At 42.2% G+C, this 17,289-nt stretch overlaps 1 protein-coding gene across 3 annotated transcripts in view; it reads left to right on the top strand.

The window, feature by feature from the left end:
* nrxn2b (neurexin 2b) overlaps positions 1-17,289 on the top strand; it is a 660,624-nt gene that overhangs the window by 609,810 nt on the left and 33,525 nt on the right. For all 3 annotated transcript variants that reach the window (XM_080898453.1, XM_080898455.1, XM_080898454.1), the window contains one exon: positions 5,003-5,174. In XM_080898453.1, coding sequence (XP_080754579.1) covers positions 5,003-5,174 — 172 coding nt within the window. The remainder of the gene's footprint in view (positions 1-5,002; positions 5,175-17,289) is intronic.

The following is a 17,289-nucleotide window of genomic DNA, read 5'->3' as shown; positions in this document are numbered from 1 at the left end:
CCCTAGTCTTGCTGAATCCACTTTCCAGCAGTTGTGTCTCTGTTGTTTCCTCTTTCTAACTTGCCTGTTTAGCATTTATGTATCAGATCTAAGGGGGAGATTCAGAAAGACTTTGAGGAAATGCAAATACGTCAAGTAGCAGATGTGTGTAAAGATGAAGCTGTAGGGTGTGTTAGAAAGGGAGAAGATTGAGCAGGCGAGGAGGAAATGAAACAACAAACCAAATCCTTCAAAAATGCTTTCTCATTCCCCCTTTGTCTATTTTTCCTTTTCTTAATTGAGTACCAGCATGTGAGCAAAAGAAAGAACCAGATTTTGACACCTTCAAAAGGAGCTTTGATCTCAAAGCACCTTGAGGCCCCAGAGGATCATCAAGGTTCCCACTGTCCTTTTATCACACAGTGTTTCTCTCTGCCCCTTGCTCCTCCTCCTCCTCCTCTCGCTCTTCCTTTTCTGCTTGGCGTGATCAGCGAGAGCTCGCTGAGGCAGCCCGATAACCCTGATACACACATACAGACTGCAGTCTCTGCCTCATTCTCATTCCACTCCCGACAGCAGCGTTTACCTCGACGTGCTCTCGCACGCCGCAAGGTCATGTTGAAATATTTCAGACGGAAATGCACTCCGTACTGCTCTTTCTCTGGCTGCCGTGCAGAATTCCAAAGTCAATTTTCTTTTGTCTTTGAGAACAAGGAAGGAGAGACTCTAATGAGAAGATTACAGAAACTTTCTTTTTTCTCGAGTTTTTTTTTTTGGTAGCTAAACTCGATTTACTGTGTGGGAAACTGATGAGCAGTTTGTGCAGTGGTAAACAAATCAGATATTTGGCAAGAACAGCAACTTTGTACTTAAAGTAATATAATATTTAAGAGGAAATCTTTGATTTTTCTCTTGTCCCCAGATGAAACCTTTCTTTGTAAAACTCAGAGCCTCAGAACCAAAACCGATTTTGGTTAAAGTTGAAACTTAATTCTGTCTGTAGGTATTTCGTCCAACCCCCTCCACTATTGTAGATCTTTGAATATTTAATTGAATCTCAGTAACTCAGATCCTGGCTTCTTCAGGCAGATCAGATGTAATTGAAAATACATCTGATCATAAAGTAGAGCTCCTGCCCCCCAGTCTACCGCGGACCTGCTCCCTTTGCTACCGATTTACCCGTAGAAAGAAAAGTAAGATGAGCTACCCTCTAGATAAAAGTGGAAAACGTAGCATTCTTGCTCCTGACATTAGCTGACAGCTACAGCAGATTAAGGGCTGCTAAGCAGTCATTGAGAAGCTGTGGTGTTTAAAGAGCAGCCAGGGTTTATTGTAAGTTACCTACTAGTCCCTTCATTTCAATGTTGCAGGCTTGACTGCTCCCAGTCATTCAAAGAGGTTTTCTTTTCCTTCTGTTTCCAGAGATATGTTCGCTTAAGGGAAACGGCCATTAAAATGTCATTACTGCTACACTAAAATCATTTTTAAAAAAGCACTGGTTCCCAGCGGCTTCCCACCGTAATGGGCTCGATACATTCCCTCAGCACCGGGAAGAACTCTAATGTTGCGGAACACAAATGCTAATCTCTCTGTAAATATCACTCAAATTCACTCCCTTCTGCTTTTCAGTTGTAATAGCATGGATTCATTCTGCTTCACCCTGGCAAATTGAATTAATTCTCCAAGCAAGGTGTTATGATTATTCTAAGCTTCCTAGTGCGTGGGCTGTAATGGAGATGATCCTGGCATTTCCGCTCGATCCAAAAGCATTTCACTCACCCTCTCCATTTTGTTTTTCCCCGTTGCAATATCTAAAGGGTATCAATACTGAAAGCTTTGATTAAATCGTTATTCTTGTGCACCTCATAATTACTCTAAGACTGTATTCATGCTGGTGTCGTCAAATCTGCAGCATAGTGGATTTTGGCATTCACAACGATAGCAGGCAGAAAGACTGTGAGGGTCGGTCTATAACATGAAGCCGCTGATTAAGTGGCTGAGAAGCTGGAAGCACTTTGCCATTCGAGACATCCAACGAGCCTCCTTGCAGAATGAGTCCATCTACAGAGTAGTCCATCAATTTCATACAGATCTAGCTTCATTAGGAGCATCACGTAGGACAGCTGAGCTCTGCTTCCTGTTGTGTTCCACACTGATTCCTTTTGCTTATTCTGGCTGTTCAACTGTGTCTTATGTTCTGCTGATCCCCGCAAAGCATTAATCACAACCAACATGTTGCGCCACCATTTGAGCATGCTCAATTAATACCCTAATCACGGCTGACATCGGTGCATGGCCGTAACGTGGCCTTGGCTAAAAACTATAACAACTTTACACAGCAGCAAAGAGCAGTTAAGATGCACATAAATGTGGCTGATTATACTGATCATTAACTTACTGTACAACCTTTGCACTTATTTACTCAATTAACTGGCTATTTTGAGATCTGTTAACATTAGGGGTGTCTTATTTTCTTTTTTAAAATACTTAATCAGCCATGAATAATGGAAAACTGCTGCAAGCAAAAGCCACAGGTTCACCCCTGAATATCTTGGCATATGGAAAGTGGCAAAATAAATGCACATACCTAATGAGGTAACGGAATCAATGAAGTTGTAGCTGCAGTGAGGAGATAGCAGTGTGCAAATGTGACCCCACCGGCAAATGAGCTTGACCTGCTGTGACAGTCAGGAAGTGTTGCTGTCTGTAGGTTGGGCAACAGCTACCAGAGCAGGGTCTTACAGCTGGGCAAAAGTGCAACAGAGGTTTTGCAGTCAGACAGACAACTTGTATGCAGTGGTGCTGTCTGATATGTCCTCTGTTTCTCCCTTTCTCTCTCTCACCCTTGTTCTATGGCTCTCTGGCAGACTGTAACTCTGTAAATGACTTTGACCTTTCCTGGGACTGAGGACAGGAACCACAGAGGGAGAGGAGAGAGATGGCGGGAGAAGAGAGTGGAGTAGGCGGCTGACTGTAATAAACTCGAAGCAGTGGGCGGCTGTCAACACTAATAGATGGGAGAGGGGAGGGGGGGTCACCCGGTTGATGAATACTAAAGGTGCCTGAGTCCTCAGCAAGTACTCTGTTCCCTTACCAGGCTTGTATGTGTGGGATCTGACGCTCTGAGTGTCATCAGACTACAGGCAGTCGGGGCTTTTTGTGTTGACTGAAGAAAAATATCTTTTGATTTTTGCCAAAGGACAACAAAGGAACAACAGTATTAGCCTATTAGCATGGATTGTTACACGGCTGGATGACTGCAGTTTAACTGTGCAGGGTAACTGCTGCTTAGTTGACAACTCAATTGCTTCAGTCAGTGTAATTCATTCTCAAACACAAAAGACATGATTTTATTTTTCTCATTATGCATTGCCAGTTGGAATCTAGCTACGCTCAACGGGGTATCTTTGGGTAACATAAGTAACAAAGACAACAGTGTTGTAAATAACAATTATCTTGAACACCAGAAAGAATAAAACGACGGAAAGCACTGGTCAAATTACAATATTAGTTGTTGGTTCATGATGGTGGATAAACAGTTGATACTATTGGGAACACTGATGTTTTTGCAGCGAGCTGAGTAGCTGTTGAGATATTTTTTCCAGGGAATCTATAAATCATCTCTAAAGACAGCTTAAATGGCACAAACTTAAACCTAAGTGACCACTTTAATAGCATTTTTATAAAAAAGGTAAATAGACCGGTTCTTATAGATCGCTTTTTTCTACCGTATTTTTCGGACTATAAGGCGCACCGGATTATAAGGCACATTAAGCGAAACAAAATAAAGTGAAACTTTATTCAACTCTATCACAATAACTCTCAACATCGTTAAGTTTTAACACATAAAATACAGAACAGTACACTCACTTTTTCAGTTCATTCCTCTTCCACAAGTCCATCAAATTGTGATGTTGGAGTATCTCACAGCTGCTTTATTCGTATGTTCAACTGCATGACTGATAGCCTAAAGTTTGAAATCCACTTCGTAAGCATGTCTCTTAACAGGTGCCGTTTTGGGGTCCTTGTACACACAGTACGTATTTCTCCGCAAGGCTCCAGACTACGGTAGCCGTAACAATCCAGCTTTGTAGCTTACCAAAGTCATACTAAAACATTTTGACTGATTTTTGACGGCCGTGTACCACATAAAATCGGTTCGAGGTCAGTAAGCACAACCAGAATTAATACATAAAGCACACCGGATTATAAAGTACACTGTCAATTTTTGAGAAAATTTAAGGGTTTTAAATACGCCTTATAGTCCAAAAAATACAGTATTCTACCTGAGTGCTCAAAGCACTTTATAAACTGTGGTTTTTTTTCAGTCATTTAGATAAAGCACTTCTCTCTTTGTCTAAGTCAGGGGTGTCGGACTCCAGGCCTCAAGGGCCGGTGTCCTGCAGGTTTTAGATCTCACCCTGGGTCAACACACCTGGATCAAATGATTAGTTCATTACCAGGCCTCTGGAGAACTTCAAGACATGTTGAGGAGGTCATTTAGCCATTTAAATGAGCTGTGTTGGATCAAGGACACATCTAAAACCTGCAGGACACCGGCCTTCGAGGCCTGGAGTTGGACGGTCTAAGTCCTTTCTATTTAACATCCACACATCGGGAGCTACTTAGTGTTTAGTATCTTGCCGAAGGATGGTTTGGCATACAGACTGGAGCAGGCAGGATTGAACCATCAACCTTATGATTAGGAGATGGCCGGCTCTACTTCCTGAGCCACAGCTACCCTATCTAAAGCTGAATATTTAAAACATTTAGATCCTTTAATCGTGGCTCTCAATTCACCAAATCCATGAATACATGAATTGTACCAGATTCTGTTTGAAACCAGATGTTGGGATGGGGCAGTGGACAATGAGGGCTTAATCTTAGAAGAGACCGCGGTCAGGCTTTTCCACTAATCCGAACCCTTCATGTTATATTTTATGGGTATATGTTTGAACTTAACATATTAGTGCATGCTGGTGCATTTTTGTTGACCGTGTATTGCATCAACCTCTGTTTACAGGAACGGGGAAAGGTCGGCGTGATCTTCAACGTGGGAACAGACGATATAACCATCGAGGAGAGCGCGGTGATGGTGAGCGACGGCAAATACCACGTGGTGCGATTCACACGCAGTGGTGGAAACGCCACGCTACAGGTGGACAACCAGCCCGTCATTGAACGTTTCCCCTCAGGTAGGAACAGTGGGCTTGATCTAGGGACTGAGGGAGGGAGGCAGTATTGGATTAGATCCTTCACAGGTCTGAGTTTTCCGATAAGCCGGGCAACAAAGTGGAGAGAGAAAGAAGGAGCTTTGCAAATGAAATATTCATTATTTTAGCCCCCCCCCAACCTATGTGCAACTAAAAGTGATCTTTTTCTCTCTTAAAGACACACATTCTGTTTTATTTATCACAACATTCATATTTAGAGGCTGCTTGCATTATTCCTGGTGATTAAGTCCAGTTCTGGTCTAAAAGGCAGGAAGAGCAAAGCAGCCTTCCCGAGGCAAGCCGTCCTCATCTAAGTGCAACCGGCTCTCTGTGGTTAGTCTGCCATTATAGCTCCTGGCACTGTGAAGCCAGCACTGAATGGAGGCCAGCCGAACGTGAGTATGCCAGCCACGTATGGTTGGTGAGCAAGGTCTTTAGGCAGGATAAACAGGGAGGAAACCTCAAGCTGGGAAAGCGTGGAGGTGTTTTTAACTCAAGCCTTCGCTTCAAGATAAACACGGGTGCAACATCATTTAAACGAGGGCAAACTCCCGATGAGTCACGGCTGGGAGTGTGTTAATTCCCCCACTCTTTGTTTAACCATAATCATAGTATTCTATTTCAGTCTGAAATATGAAGTTATTTTTGGTTATCCTGAAGCTCCCCACGTAATTTCTCTCTCCACTGTGTTTCCCTTTTGTTCATGGTTGTTCAAAGGAAGACATTTTGTGTTCCCACAACGACTACGCAACACCACGCAGGACTGTCTCATGTTACAAACGAATAAGCAGTGTTTTTTATTCCGCACCGATGCTGTCCAATGTGCAAACCTCCACCCGAAGTCGATGCATTCTCTTCCCGTTGTCTAAAAGCACTGTCTATGTATCATCATTGTTTCAAACTGCAGGGAGAGCGCCGCTAATGTGGTCATGATATTTACTCTTGTTGACATATAGAGCAGTGGGACTGTGACATTCTCTGTCACAGCAGTGATCCCATATTTCGAAGCTTTGTTTTGGCATTGAGAGAAGCATATTCTCTTGCTCATCCATCAACACAGCAAGGCCAGACTGAGGGGAATGCATCACAGCCAGAAAAGGAAGTGCCGTGTGACAGTTCACTCTTTTCAGTTGTTATTATGATGGAAATGCAGCCCTTTTCACAACAGCGCACGCTCCAAAAAGGAGCCTTCATCTAACAATAGCGCAAACCGCTCGGAAAATAACAGCTGAGCAGCCTGTTAACATTGGCAAGTGAGTGTCATCATCCGAATCTATGTTTCGTTTCATCAAGAAACATTAATGCACATCCCATATCGTATTCTTTTTATTCCTCTTCCCTTCCGCCCTCCTCGCCGCAGTTGTTGTCCTCATCAAACATTTCTTTCCTTTTCCTGTGCTTATCAACAATTGAAGAGTGTGATTTTGTTTTTGTTTGTTAGTTTATTTGATGAGTTTTGTGCTCGGGCTGGAACTTTTAGGAGGTCACGAAGATGAGTGGGGTCGTGTGGGTGGTAGCAGGGGGGCTAAATGGCTGTAGAATAGGTTTGTTTCATTTATGTGAGCTGATTACACTCTAACTTTTTTTGGGTGCCAGCTCTGATTGCACCCATACCCACTTTGAAGGTTGTGCTCATCATCATATTGCTTGGGGAGTGGGTGGGGCTTGTCTTAGGGACATAGACATGTTACACATTAGGAAAGCAAAACGTAGGATGAGGCTTAGGTGCAGATGGGTGGAGGAGTATGTAGAGAGAGAGAGAGATGGGATTGCAACTTCCTAACTGACACATGAGGTGCATAAAGGGAGAGAGAAAGTGATGTTATATTTTTGTAGAGAAAGAAAAAGGAGGTCCCCTGTTGAAACAAGTTCCCATGACCCAGATTGGAGATTTAGACATCTTCTGATTCTCTAAATAGGACAAAATAGTTTGCGCTCACGGTTTGGGACTGTATTCAAACCTACTTCATTTTCTTGATGCTTACATTATGCAGTGTCATTGCTATGCTGTCCCAGCAGAAAACTTATGTCATCTTATGCTGTCGTTGTAAACCAGATTTCAAGAAAAATAGAACAAGTTGTCATGAAAAATGCCTGCAATGGTGCGTCTGTTGGATGGTACAGGTACCATATTTGTCTGGTCCCTCTAACAAAACAAGGAAGTGCACTTTCCTGTGAAATCCCCTTCCCCAGAGGGACTGTTGTGACCCACATCAAGCAGTCTCCTTGGTATACTTTTGCAGTTCTGAACCGTATCTGACATTCTGTGCATATTGAGAGTTACATGTGGGATACCTGGGGTCTCTGGTAAAAGCTCCCAGAGGATGAGGCCACAAGGAAGGTGGAAGTAAAACAGAGAATGTAGAGCCGTCATTCCTCGTGAAAAAGGTGGCAGATTTTCTCTCTGTATCTTATTCTGACAAAAAACACGTTTGTGTGCACTATAAGTGGCCTCAGCCCAAAATATCTGGAGATTACTGAAGATTTTGCATCGCTTTACTCACAAAGCCTTTATTAAAACCCGGGCTGGCCAGCAGCAAGCTTTTAAACAGAAGGCCATTTCGAGGTGATGATTTGGAGAGACAAGATGTTGACAGCGAATGTGGTCGTCACGGGTCAGGCACATTCAGCGGCTAAGCAACACGTCTCCTGACGTCCCACGAAGTGATGTTAGTAGTCCTCGGGGAGTCTGTGTGTCTGTGGGTGTTGTGGTCCATGTCTTATTCTACTTGTGACAGTGCATGCATCTGTCTGGGTGCATCACATAGTACAGCATGTTTGTGTGTGTCTGTGTGCATGTGCACATTGTATTTGATGGACAGAGAGCAGACAAAAAGTGTCAGAGGAACGCTCGGCCAACTAATCCAGCATGTCAGGTGTCCCCGGTGGCTCCTGCAGCAACAGTTATTGGCCCGCCCCACCTCCCATTTTCCCAAAATGGCATAGTGGCTCAATAAAAACCTCCCCGTGTCACACTGAGCACCTCAACCTTGCCTCAGAAAAACAGGCAGATGTTAGCATCGGTGCCATACGGGCTGTAATTGTACCATTTCACACTCTAGTCCCTTTATTTACTGGTCATCTGCTGTGAGAAAGGAAGTGGTCTCATGTGGTTAATAATTTTTTATCTTAAAAGGTTTGTTTGTGATTTTATGGCATTGCCCTTTAGGAATATTCATTTCTGAGTGACCAAAGTATTATTTTCTGGTTTGAGGCAATACAGAAAAATAAAGACTTAAGAATGACTGTTGCTCTGCATCAGTGTTTGTTAGCTTATGTATCATACAGTGTTTTTACAGAGCTTCACTGAACATTAATTAAAGCTAAACTGCAGCTTTTAAAAGAAGAAACACATTGTTTCTCTGGCCAATGCAAAGTTACATTTATATATAGGCTTACATGGTCTGATAATTAGGCATGCAGATGCTAGCAGACTTATAAATTACAGCATGACTAATGATAAAGAGTCATGTTTGCTCACTTCTTCATAGCTTTTCTTTATTTTTGTACTGGCATGCCATATTCCTCAAGTATATGTAACTTTGTTAAATGCTGAAACTTCCTTGGTCTAGGAACTGAGTAATGTCCATTATGTCCATAGAGCAGAGTTTTCTGATGTGAACAATGGTGCTTTTATCTTTTTTCTGAGAGGATGAATGACACATATAATGTTTTTCTCTAAAGTTACAGAAAGTTGTCTTACTGAAGTGATCTGAAGGCAATTTATAGTGTATATGATGGCACAAAATGGTAATTGAAACTTTTTTTGTCATTTGCTGTTGTTAGTTTTTATGGCTGCGGTGATTTTATTTCAGAATGAACTTGTTAATTATGCAGTGGGGACAGGACTGCCACACTTTTTACCATTGATTTTCTGTTAAAGCTCGTGTCTCTGGAGTCTTGCATAGTGTATATCATCCATCTATCCATTAATTTTCTCCTGTATATCCAATTCAGGCTTGTAGTTCTGCCTGGAGGTACACCACAAACAGCTCACCAATCCACTGTAGGGCTAGCACAGAGACACAGGCAGCCATTTATAACTACAGCCTATTTAGAATGTCAGGAGAATATGCACTTTTGCTCATTGGTGATTCAGAAGTCTTCAGTTTTTGTGGTAGTTTAATTTTATAGTGAGAGACCAAATATCAACCAAAGCCCTGGAAAAAAACTGACTTGCCTTGTCGATATATTTAGGGTCATTGTCATGCTGGAAGACCCATCCACGACCCATCTCTCATCTTCTCATCCAAGATTTTATGCAATATTGGCCCTTTGACCCCCTCAAACACAAGTAGGTCCCAGACAGGCCACCAATCCACTGTTGGGCTAGCACAGAGAGATAGACAGTCATTCATAACTGTGGCCTGTTTGACTGTGGGGATGATGTTCTTTGGGTAGATCAGGTTAATGCCAACTAGCTTTATTTTGGCTTCATTTGACCACAACACTTCATCCCAAGCCTTCTTTGAATTATTTAGATGTTCTCTAGCAAACTTGAGATGGGGCTGTATGTGTACCTTCCTAAGCAGGAGGACCTTGCAGGCAGTGCAACGTTTCAGTGCATTGTCGTGTAGTGTGGTACAAGCGGTCTTCTTGGTGACTGTGGTCCCAACTGCCTTCAGATCTTTTGTAATGCAATATTTATTTGCTTTTAGGACAAAGGGAAACTCTTATACAGCACACCACAAACATACAATATATTGGGTTTCCCAAGAACATTACCCCAAACCCAAACCCTAAGTCCCTTTTCTCCCCCTCTCCACCCCCATCCTCCCTACCAACACACATTTGCAGCATAACCATGACATTCCAATGACACAACAGGTTAACATAATGAACAAGGAGAAAGGTACAATAGATCAGTGATTTAAAACAAAAAGAGAATAACATGCATTAACTCCCTATTGCACATTTCTGAGCAACCTTTTGGTCTCTCTAATTCCCTTTAGCCAGTTTTGGACTGTTGAGGGGTTTGCATGGTTGACCCTAGCTGAGGATAGTTCTAAGTACAAGATATCTAAGAAGGCATGTAACCAGTGTTTCACCGAGAGATCATGTGGTGGTAGCCACCTCTGAACCACTAGTTTTTTGGCCCCAGTTATGCCTGCCAGCCACAATTTGCGTGCTTTCATTGTCATTGGAAGCCTAGAGTCATCAAGCAGAAGATGTAGCAGTGGGTCAACAGGAAGACTGATATTTGTCAGTGATGTCAATAACTTTATTACCTTGTCCCAGAAGAAGAACACATCAGGACAGTCATGCATTAAGAGAATGCATTAAACCTTAATGCATTCTCTTTGGGATAGTAGCAGTAAGAATTAGAGGTTATTTTCATCTGGAATCTCTTCTGACCTTCAGATCTTTAACAAGCTCCTTCCATGTAGTTTTGGGCTATTCAACACTTTTTTCATGATCATCCTCAATTCATGAGGCAAGATCTTGCAAATGGAGGGTGATAATGATCATTTTAGATTTCATCTATTTTCAAATAATTGGAAATAATTGGAATTGGAAGAAAATTGCATGAGCTCCTTACTGGTGGTCTTTTAACCTTGTGCAAGTCTACAGTTATGTCCCTAGCATCTTTTGAGCGCTCTTTTGGTCTTGCCCGTGGCAGCCTGATGGTGGAGAGGTTGGAATGGAAGAAACTCATTTTGTGAACAGGTGTGCTTTATACACAGGAGTAAGATCAGGAGTATCTGTAATGGATTGATTGATTCTCCTGGGTTGTAGAGGATCAAGTGCGTATTTCTTTCAATGAAATTCAAATCATTTTTATATAAGTTTTTATATATCATTTACTTCTGGTTGATAGTCTCCAGTAAAATGAAACTCTCATTAGAGAGTCTTCATTTCTTTGTAATTGAGCAAAATCACAAGTTCAGCAGGAGATTAAATATTTTCTTTGCTTCACTGGAGTAAGGAGGATGTACTGGTCCTCCTGCCTTACACTCTTCTCTGCTGAGCCTTCTCTTGTCGCACACCAGCTCACATTCCTTGTCACATTTGATTTCCACACTGTAAAAGGTGTTCACAATATTATCCCCACGTAAGACCTCACCCAGGTTCCTCTGTCTTGCAAATGATGAGTTCTCATTTGCAGAAAGGCAGGCATAAGGAACCTGGTTATGGGCGCAGCTCTAGAAACACAGAACAGGACTACAGGCAGCAGGGACAGTCCAACATTTTGAATGCATCATGGGTGTATATCATTTTCATCAAAAAGCAGATTTAATTCTAAATTGTAGTTTAGATTTTAAAATCCTGCTCATAGATCAAATTCCACAAATGTCTTTTTTTTACTCTTTTCTTGAGTTATTCTCTTCCTGTTCTTTACTTTCTTGCCAATCAAGCTGCTGAAACACCCCAAGGAGAGGTCAGATTTAGTGAGCGGAGGCCGCTATAGCAGTAATCCCTCTCTTACAAGGAGCCAGTTGCCCTTTCAACCACTGAAACAAATTTTCCATCTTAGCTGTTTCTAAGCTGTGAAGGGAGACGTGTTGTTGTTTATATAGAGATATAGTATAGTTTTTGTAGTAAATTGTAATACGTGAATCTGTCTGATTTGTGTCATACTACTCCATCACATTAACTCTTTCTGTGAATCTAGGTGTCTGTCTGCCCAGTGACAGCTGGGCTGAGCCCCATTGGATTAGATAGACAGAGGAAAATGGATGGATGAATGGATGGTGGCTATAGTCACAGGACACAGTGAGTTGTGACATTACAGTAAGAATTCAGCTTCAGGAAGAATCCATTCATTTTATGTGAGTTTATACCACACTTGGCATTTGGGATTCACTAAGGTGTCCCCTGAGCTTTGAATAATCATTCTGAATTTTACAACCACAGTTATATCAACACCATCACAGCATATTGGCTGCGATTACCATATTTTGCTGCCTCATAACTGTGTCATTATGACCAATGAGAGCTCACAGTGTGCAATCCTACTGTTTCCTAGTCATTGAGAGCTGTATTTACAAACAGCAGATTTACTATGGAGCTGTCACTTCACTTTAGTTTCTGACTGGAGTTGAGCAGAACTGGAAAGAAGAAGTGGCGGTTAGGGGATGGCAATGGATGCATGGATGGAGGGTCTGACGGCAGGGGGGGTAGGAAAGAGGAAAAGGAATGTGCGGCAAAGTGTAGCAAAGGGGATGCATTGCTGAAAATGTCTAATGGAGAAGAAGGAAGAGAGAGGAAGAAAGAGAAGGAGTGGTTTGGTGGGGGGAGGCGAAATCCAGTATGCATGCTGGAAGCAAGCTGCTGTTACTGCTGAGATGGATAAGGCTTCTTACTGATGGATAAAGAATGTTACTGACTAATAAGAGCTTCACAAATTGGATTGCAACACAGCGGGCAAGATTAAGATAAGATAAACTTAATTTGTCCCAGATTTGGGAAATTCTTTACATATAGCCTGTCCAATGTGATAGAGCATAAACACACCATTCACGTGCAATGTAGAGTCGTGCATGAACTTAGAATAAGTTTGTAAAACATAAATTACTTGCTGCTCCAGATAATGTTGACTTTGAGGAGTCCAGCCCAGGTCTTAATACAGATCATAAGACAAGGGCAGAAAAGAAAAGAGGAAAGATAAAGTACAAAGACAGGGCTGTTGTTATTGCGTGTTTTCACTCTGTAAGGCACTTAGAGGATCTGTGCAGCGTGAAGGCTGGCATTTATAGTCGGGGGGGGGGAGTAAAGAGGAAAGACATGGATTCACAGAAGAAGAGAGACTCTTTGTACCAGCAAGGTCAGCTTCAGCTCTTCCGACTGAGTTGTTAAGATGTTCTTACTACTCAGATAAATGGTCTGAGTAAAGGGGTCAACAAAGCTCTTGGCTATGCTCTCTCCTTCCTACTTCCCCTTTTTATCTTTACCTTCATGTTGCCACGGTGCGTCGGTAACCATCTTTGTCTCTGCTACCTCTGCAGTCAGGGAGACAAAAGGGGGGCGGGGGGACTGTGGCAGCCCAGAAAATCTGCTTCCCTTTTCCCTTTAGCAAAAGCTATATGAGAGCACTCTAAAAATAGGGGTGAGCAACTTGATTAGGAAAGAAGGGTGCACTTTATACAGAGTGAGACAAATGGCTGTAGGCACAGAGACTTCAGTTGAACATGGACTAGATTTTACTTCAGCAGCTTTGGCCTCTAAACAAACAGTACTGAAGTAGACCTGCATCGCTTTAATGTTCCTCCAAGCACTAGATGACAGACGACGGTGTGGAGTGAACCACATGGTGGGATTGGCAGGAAACCATTTCAACTGTCATATGGTATGGCACCAGCAGCTTTATATACTGGAAACTAGGCTCATTCATTCATTTTCCATAACGTTAATAATTCAGTTCCATTTATACAGTGCTGAATCACAATAACGGTCACCTCAAGGTAGTTTATATTGTAAGGTAATACAATATAAACTACCTTGAGAAAAAGGTAGAAAATCAGTCAGTCGACCCCCAAAAAGACAGACTGTAGAAGAGAGACAGGAATGAATAATAACTAATGATTAAATGCAGAGGGGTGTATAAACACACAAAGAATGCAAAACCTATGGCATTTGCAGCGTAACTAAAGGAAGATCCAGGGTCACCTCATCCAGCCCTAATTAGTCTGCACTGTCGTAACAGCCCCTGCATGACATTAAGGTATAAATGTAACTTATTCAGCATTAACGCCAACACAGTACGGAGCTCCTGGAATTGAGCGCAAAATGTTTCCATTTTCTCAAAATTCTTAAAATATGCTTTTCTCACAGAAACTCTATAAACTAGTCCTTGGTTAGGACTAGTTTATAGAGTTGCGCCACAGAAGCTCTGTGTTTCTGTAATCTGCAGTCGCTAACACAAATTTCTGTTGTTCATTCGTGTTTTTTATGTTATTACTATAAGCAGGTGGAGTTTTTAAGTTCACTTTACCCTGAAAACAGCTCTTTATAATAATAATTTTAAAAAAAAAAGTATTCTTAAAGCTTTACTGGGATTCGATGGGTGACAAACATTTGTCATATTTTGGGCTCTTACATTATTACATTCAAGGTACAGGTACAGCAGAAAAGCCAGTAATAGTTAATTGAAGTCAGCCAGCTTAGTCACTTGTCTCTAATGATAGTTCCCTCCCTCATTCTGCTGGTTCTTATTGGGCCTCTGGTGCTCTGTGACTTCTTGTGATTGGATCTTGCACCGTTGGAAGGTATTTCCAATTATTGGCCTGTGGCTATGTGATGATGGAGAGAGCGAGAACACTAAAACAGTCAAGGAATAATGATGAGTAGAGAAAGGGAAAGAGGAGAGACAGCTAAGTAGTGCAGATCAGGAGAGGGAAAAGATTGCTTTGGGTAATTAGAGAAGTGACAACTTTGATTTCCACACGAGTTGGGGTTGGGAAGGTGGGGGGAGGGGGGCTTTCTTTGGCTCACTTTGGCAGCCACCCTCGCACAAATCCACCGTGGCCGAGATGAAAGGTGGTAAGGATCCTGTCGAAGCAAGACGAAAGAGGGGAAGAAATGAAAACGAGCTGCTGCATTGATAACTGCTGCAAAGATGAAAGACAGATGAGCTAGCTGTTAAAACAGCGAGCTGTCTGTTTGAGATGCACGCAGACGTGAATGGTGGCTGATGTATTTACATTGAACAAAAGAGCATGGTGGGTAGGTAAATCGCTTTCTTTTCCCTCGCGTTTCACATGAAGAGACAAAACTCGTCTGCAGTCTCTGGTTTAAAAAAAAGATGGAGGAGAAAAAAACAGATCCAAAACTGCCATCTTATCGTGTCAATTTTGTCAATTTTTGACTCTTTAACATCATCTCCCAGAAAAATAGACTGAAATTTGACTCTGCACTGGCATCACTTGCCATCTTTCCCAAACACCTGTTGGAATTGCTATAAAATCACAATTTGATCACATTTGTTAATAAAAGAACCGAACAAAAGAAAAAAAAACAGGAGCAAGTATTTAAGAACAACACGAGATGCATCTAGTAGCACGAGGTTACATTACATAAGGCTGTGGTTTCCTATGCCAATCTGCTCTCGAAAACACCCAGTGGATAAGAGAGCAATCCATCTAAAGTTACCAAATGAAAAGCAGAATGAGGCGAGTTTGATGGAGAGAGGTTTCTGTGAGAGGAGGAAGAGCGGGATGGCTGCTGGCCAATCGTCTCCAATGTAATCTCCATTCTTATGGATGGATTTCCAATGTGGGTGTCCTGTACAAGGGCATCTGGCTGCCTGCAGAGCTACATGATATGCAGTTGGCTCCTTGGAGAGTTGCTACAAACACAATCGCATGTAATCACACAGACATGGACGTTTGTACTGATACGCAAAGACACAGTGTGTGATTCATATGCTGGATTATCAAAACATCCAAATCTCCGACACTCTCAGACACACTCTGCACTCCTGGCATGCTGTGCAGGTCCCCTGCCTCCCCTACCTTGCTTTGTGTCTCCCCAGGGTGCCAGTTAATCAGCGTGCCTTTGCCTTGCCCCTAGCAACACAGCTGTGATACCTACCCAAAACCAGTCTGATCATAGCTTTTAATCCCGCCAATGCTCCAGGTGGCTGAGGACAGACACGTGTCTGTCCTCAGCAGCGGTGTTTCAGGGACATGAAGAAGCATGAAGTATAGGCTTAGGCTCATATTTGACATAAAGCGCAGAGCTGTGTCTGCTAAACATTATTATTTAACATAGAAGTCAACAATAACAAATCCATTCATAAAGCCTCACTTCTGGTCCTAGTATGAACAAAGATCATGATGCATCATGAAAGTCTTTGAGTGCATCAAAGACTTTCATGATGCATCAGGGCTATTATATTGTCAAACTGTATTCCTTGCATAAGTGTGTGGACCCTTTAAGGGAATATTTCCGTATATCTGATACACTGCTTTCCATTGGTGAACATTGGCTATAAAAGGAAAAAAAATACATCCCTCAAAGTAATAGAACCACTGATTCGTTTACTAGTTTATCACTCTCTCCCTCTCTTGTATATCAGATTTTACTTGAGCACCAGGTACGAGAGCATTGTTCCTCCATCTTTCATATCAAGCGAAGAGAACAGTCCTGGGAATGGAGTGAGCGCGATAATAGTGGAGAAGGAGAGGAGAAGGGCCCAGCTGTTTACTCTATCCCCCCCTCCCCATTCTTATGCAGAGCAGGCTTCAGCTGGTAGGAGCGAGGAGCGAGAAGGGAGAAGCGTCACTGTTTCACACAGAATGACTTATTTCTCTAAGGATCCGAATACAAACAGATGCAAACACACAAGCAGGACACAGAGGAATTTGGGTTTTAGAAATTGCAGTGTAGAGGACATTAAAAAAAACCTGTCCAACAGGACGTTGTGCCACTTTTTCCCTTGCCACTGCACATATGTTTTGCTAAAATTAAATTTATAGTCAAATTTTCTTTGTTGTGGTTTCCATCAGATCCTGTTTTTTTCCTCTTGTCCCTCTTTTTTTGTTTTTGTTTCAAGTGGTTAGGTAAGAAGCCTCCTTGTTGATTTCTCTGCTGTCTTTGGTTGCTGATGAGGATGTTGTCACTCACTCCTGATCACCAGGGAAGGATACACACATTTACATACAGTACACACTCTACACTCTGAGCATTTATTACTTTGCCTGCCACACACTTAGACTGTGTGGAAGTGCCTGTGTACTACATCTAATATCCTAGTAATAAACTTGCTGCGTCGTGGGGAGATGAAGAATACAGAGGTAAAATTGAGTGAAGGTAAATAAAACAAAACAAAGGCAGGGGATTAACGGGGCAAGTGAGAGATATGTGAGAAAAGGGGAGAAGTAACGGTGAGCTTGGATGGACAAGAAATGACAGCTGTGCATAGCGAATAGAAGGAGAAAGAACAGAAAAATAGTAGCTGAGGAAGAATTTATAAAGAACGAGGGAAACGGGAGATGAAAAGAAGGGATATAGGTGCAAGGGAAGAATAGGGCATGGAAGTTATTAGCAAACAAAGACATCAAAATTAGTTTTGGCAAGGGGAGGTGAGAAAAAGGACAGCGCCAAGTGTGGCTGAAGGATTGTTTGATAATAAGGGAAGGACAAGCAGAGAAGAAGA

Source organism: Rhamphochromis sp. 'chilingali' (genome assembly GCF_963969265.1).
Source record: "Rhamphochromis sp. 'chilingali' genome assembly, chromosome: 1".
Classification (NCBI taxonomy): Eukaryota; Metazoa; Chordata; class Actinopteri; order Cichliformes; family Cichlidae; genus Rhamphochromis; species Rhamphochromis sp. 'chilingali'.
The sequence above is the reverse complement of the archived record's forward strand: the minus strand, read 5'-3'. Positions and strand labels throughout refer to the sequence as shown.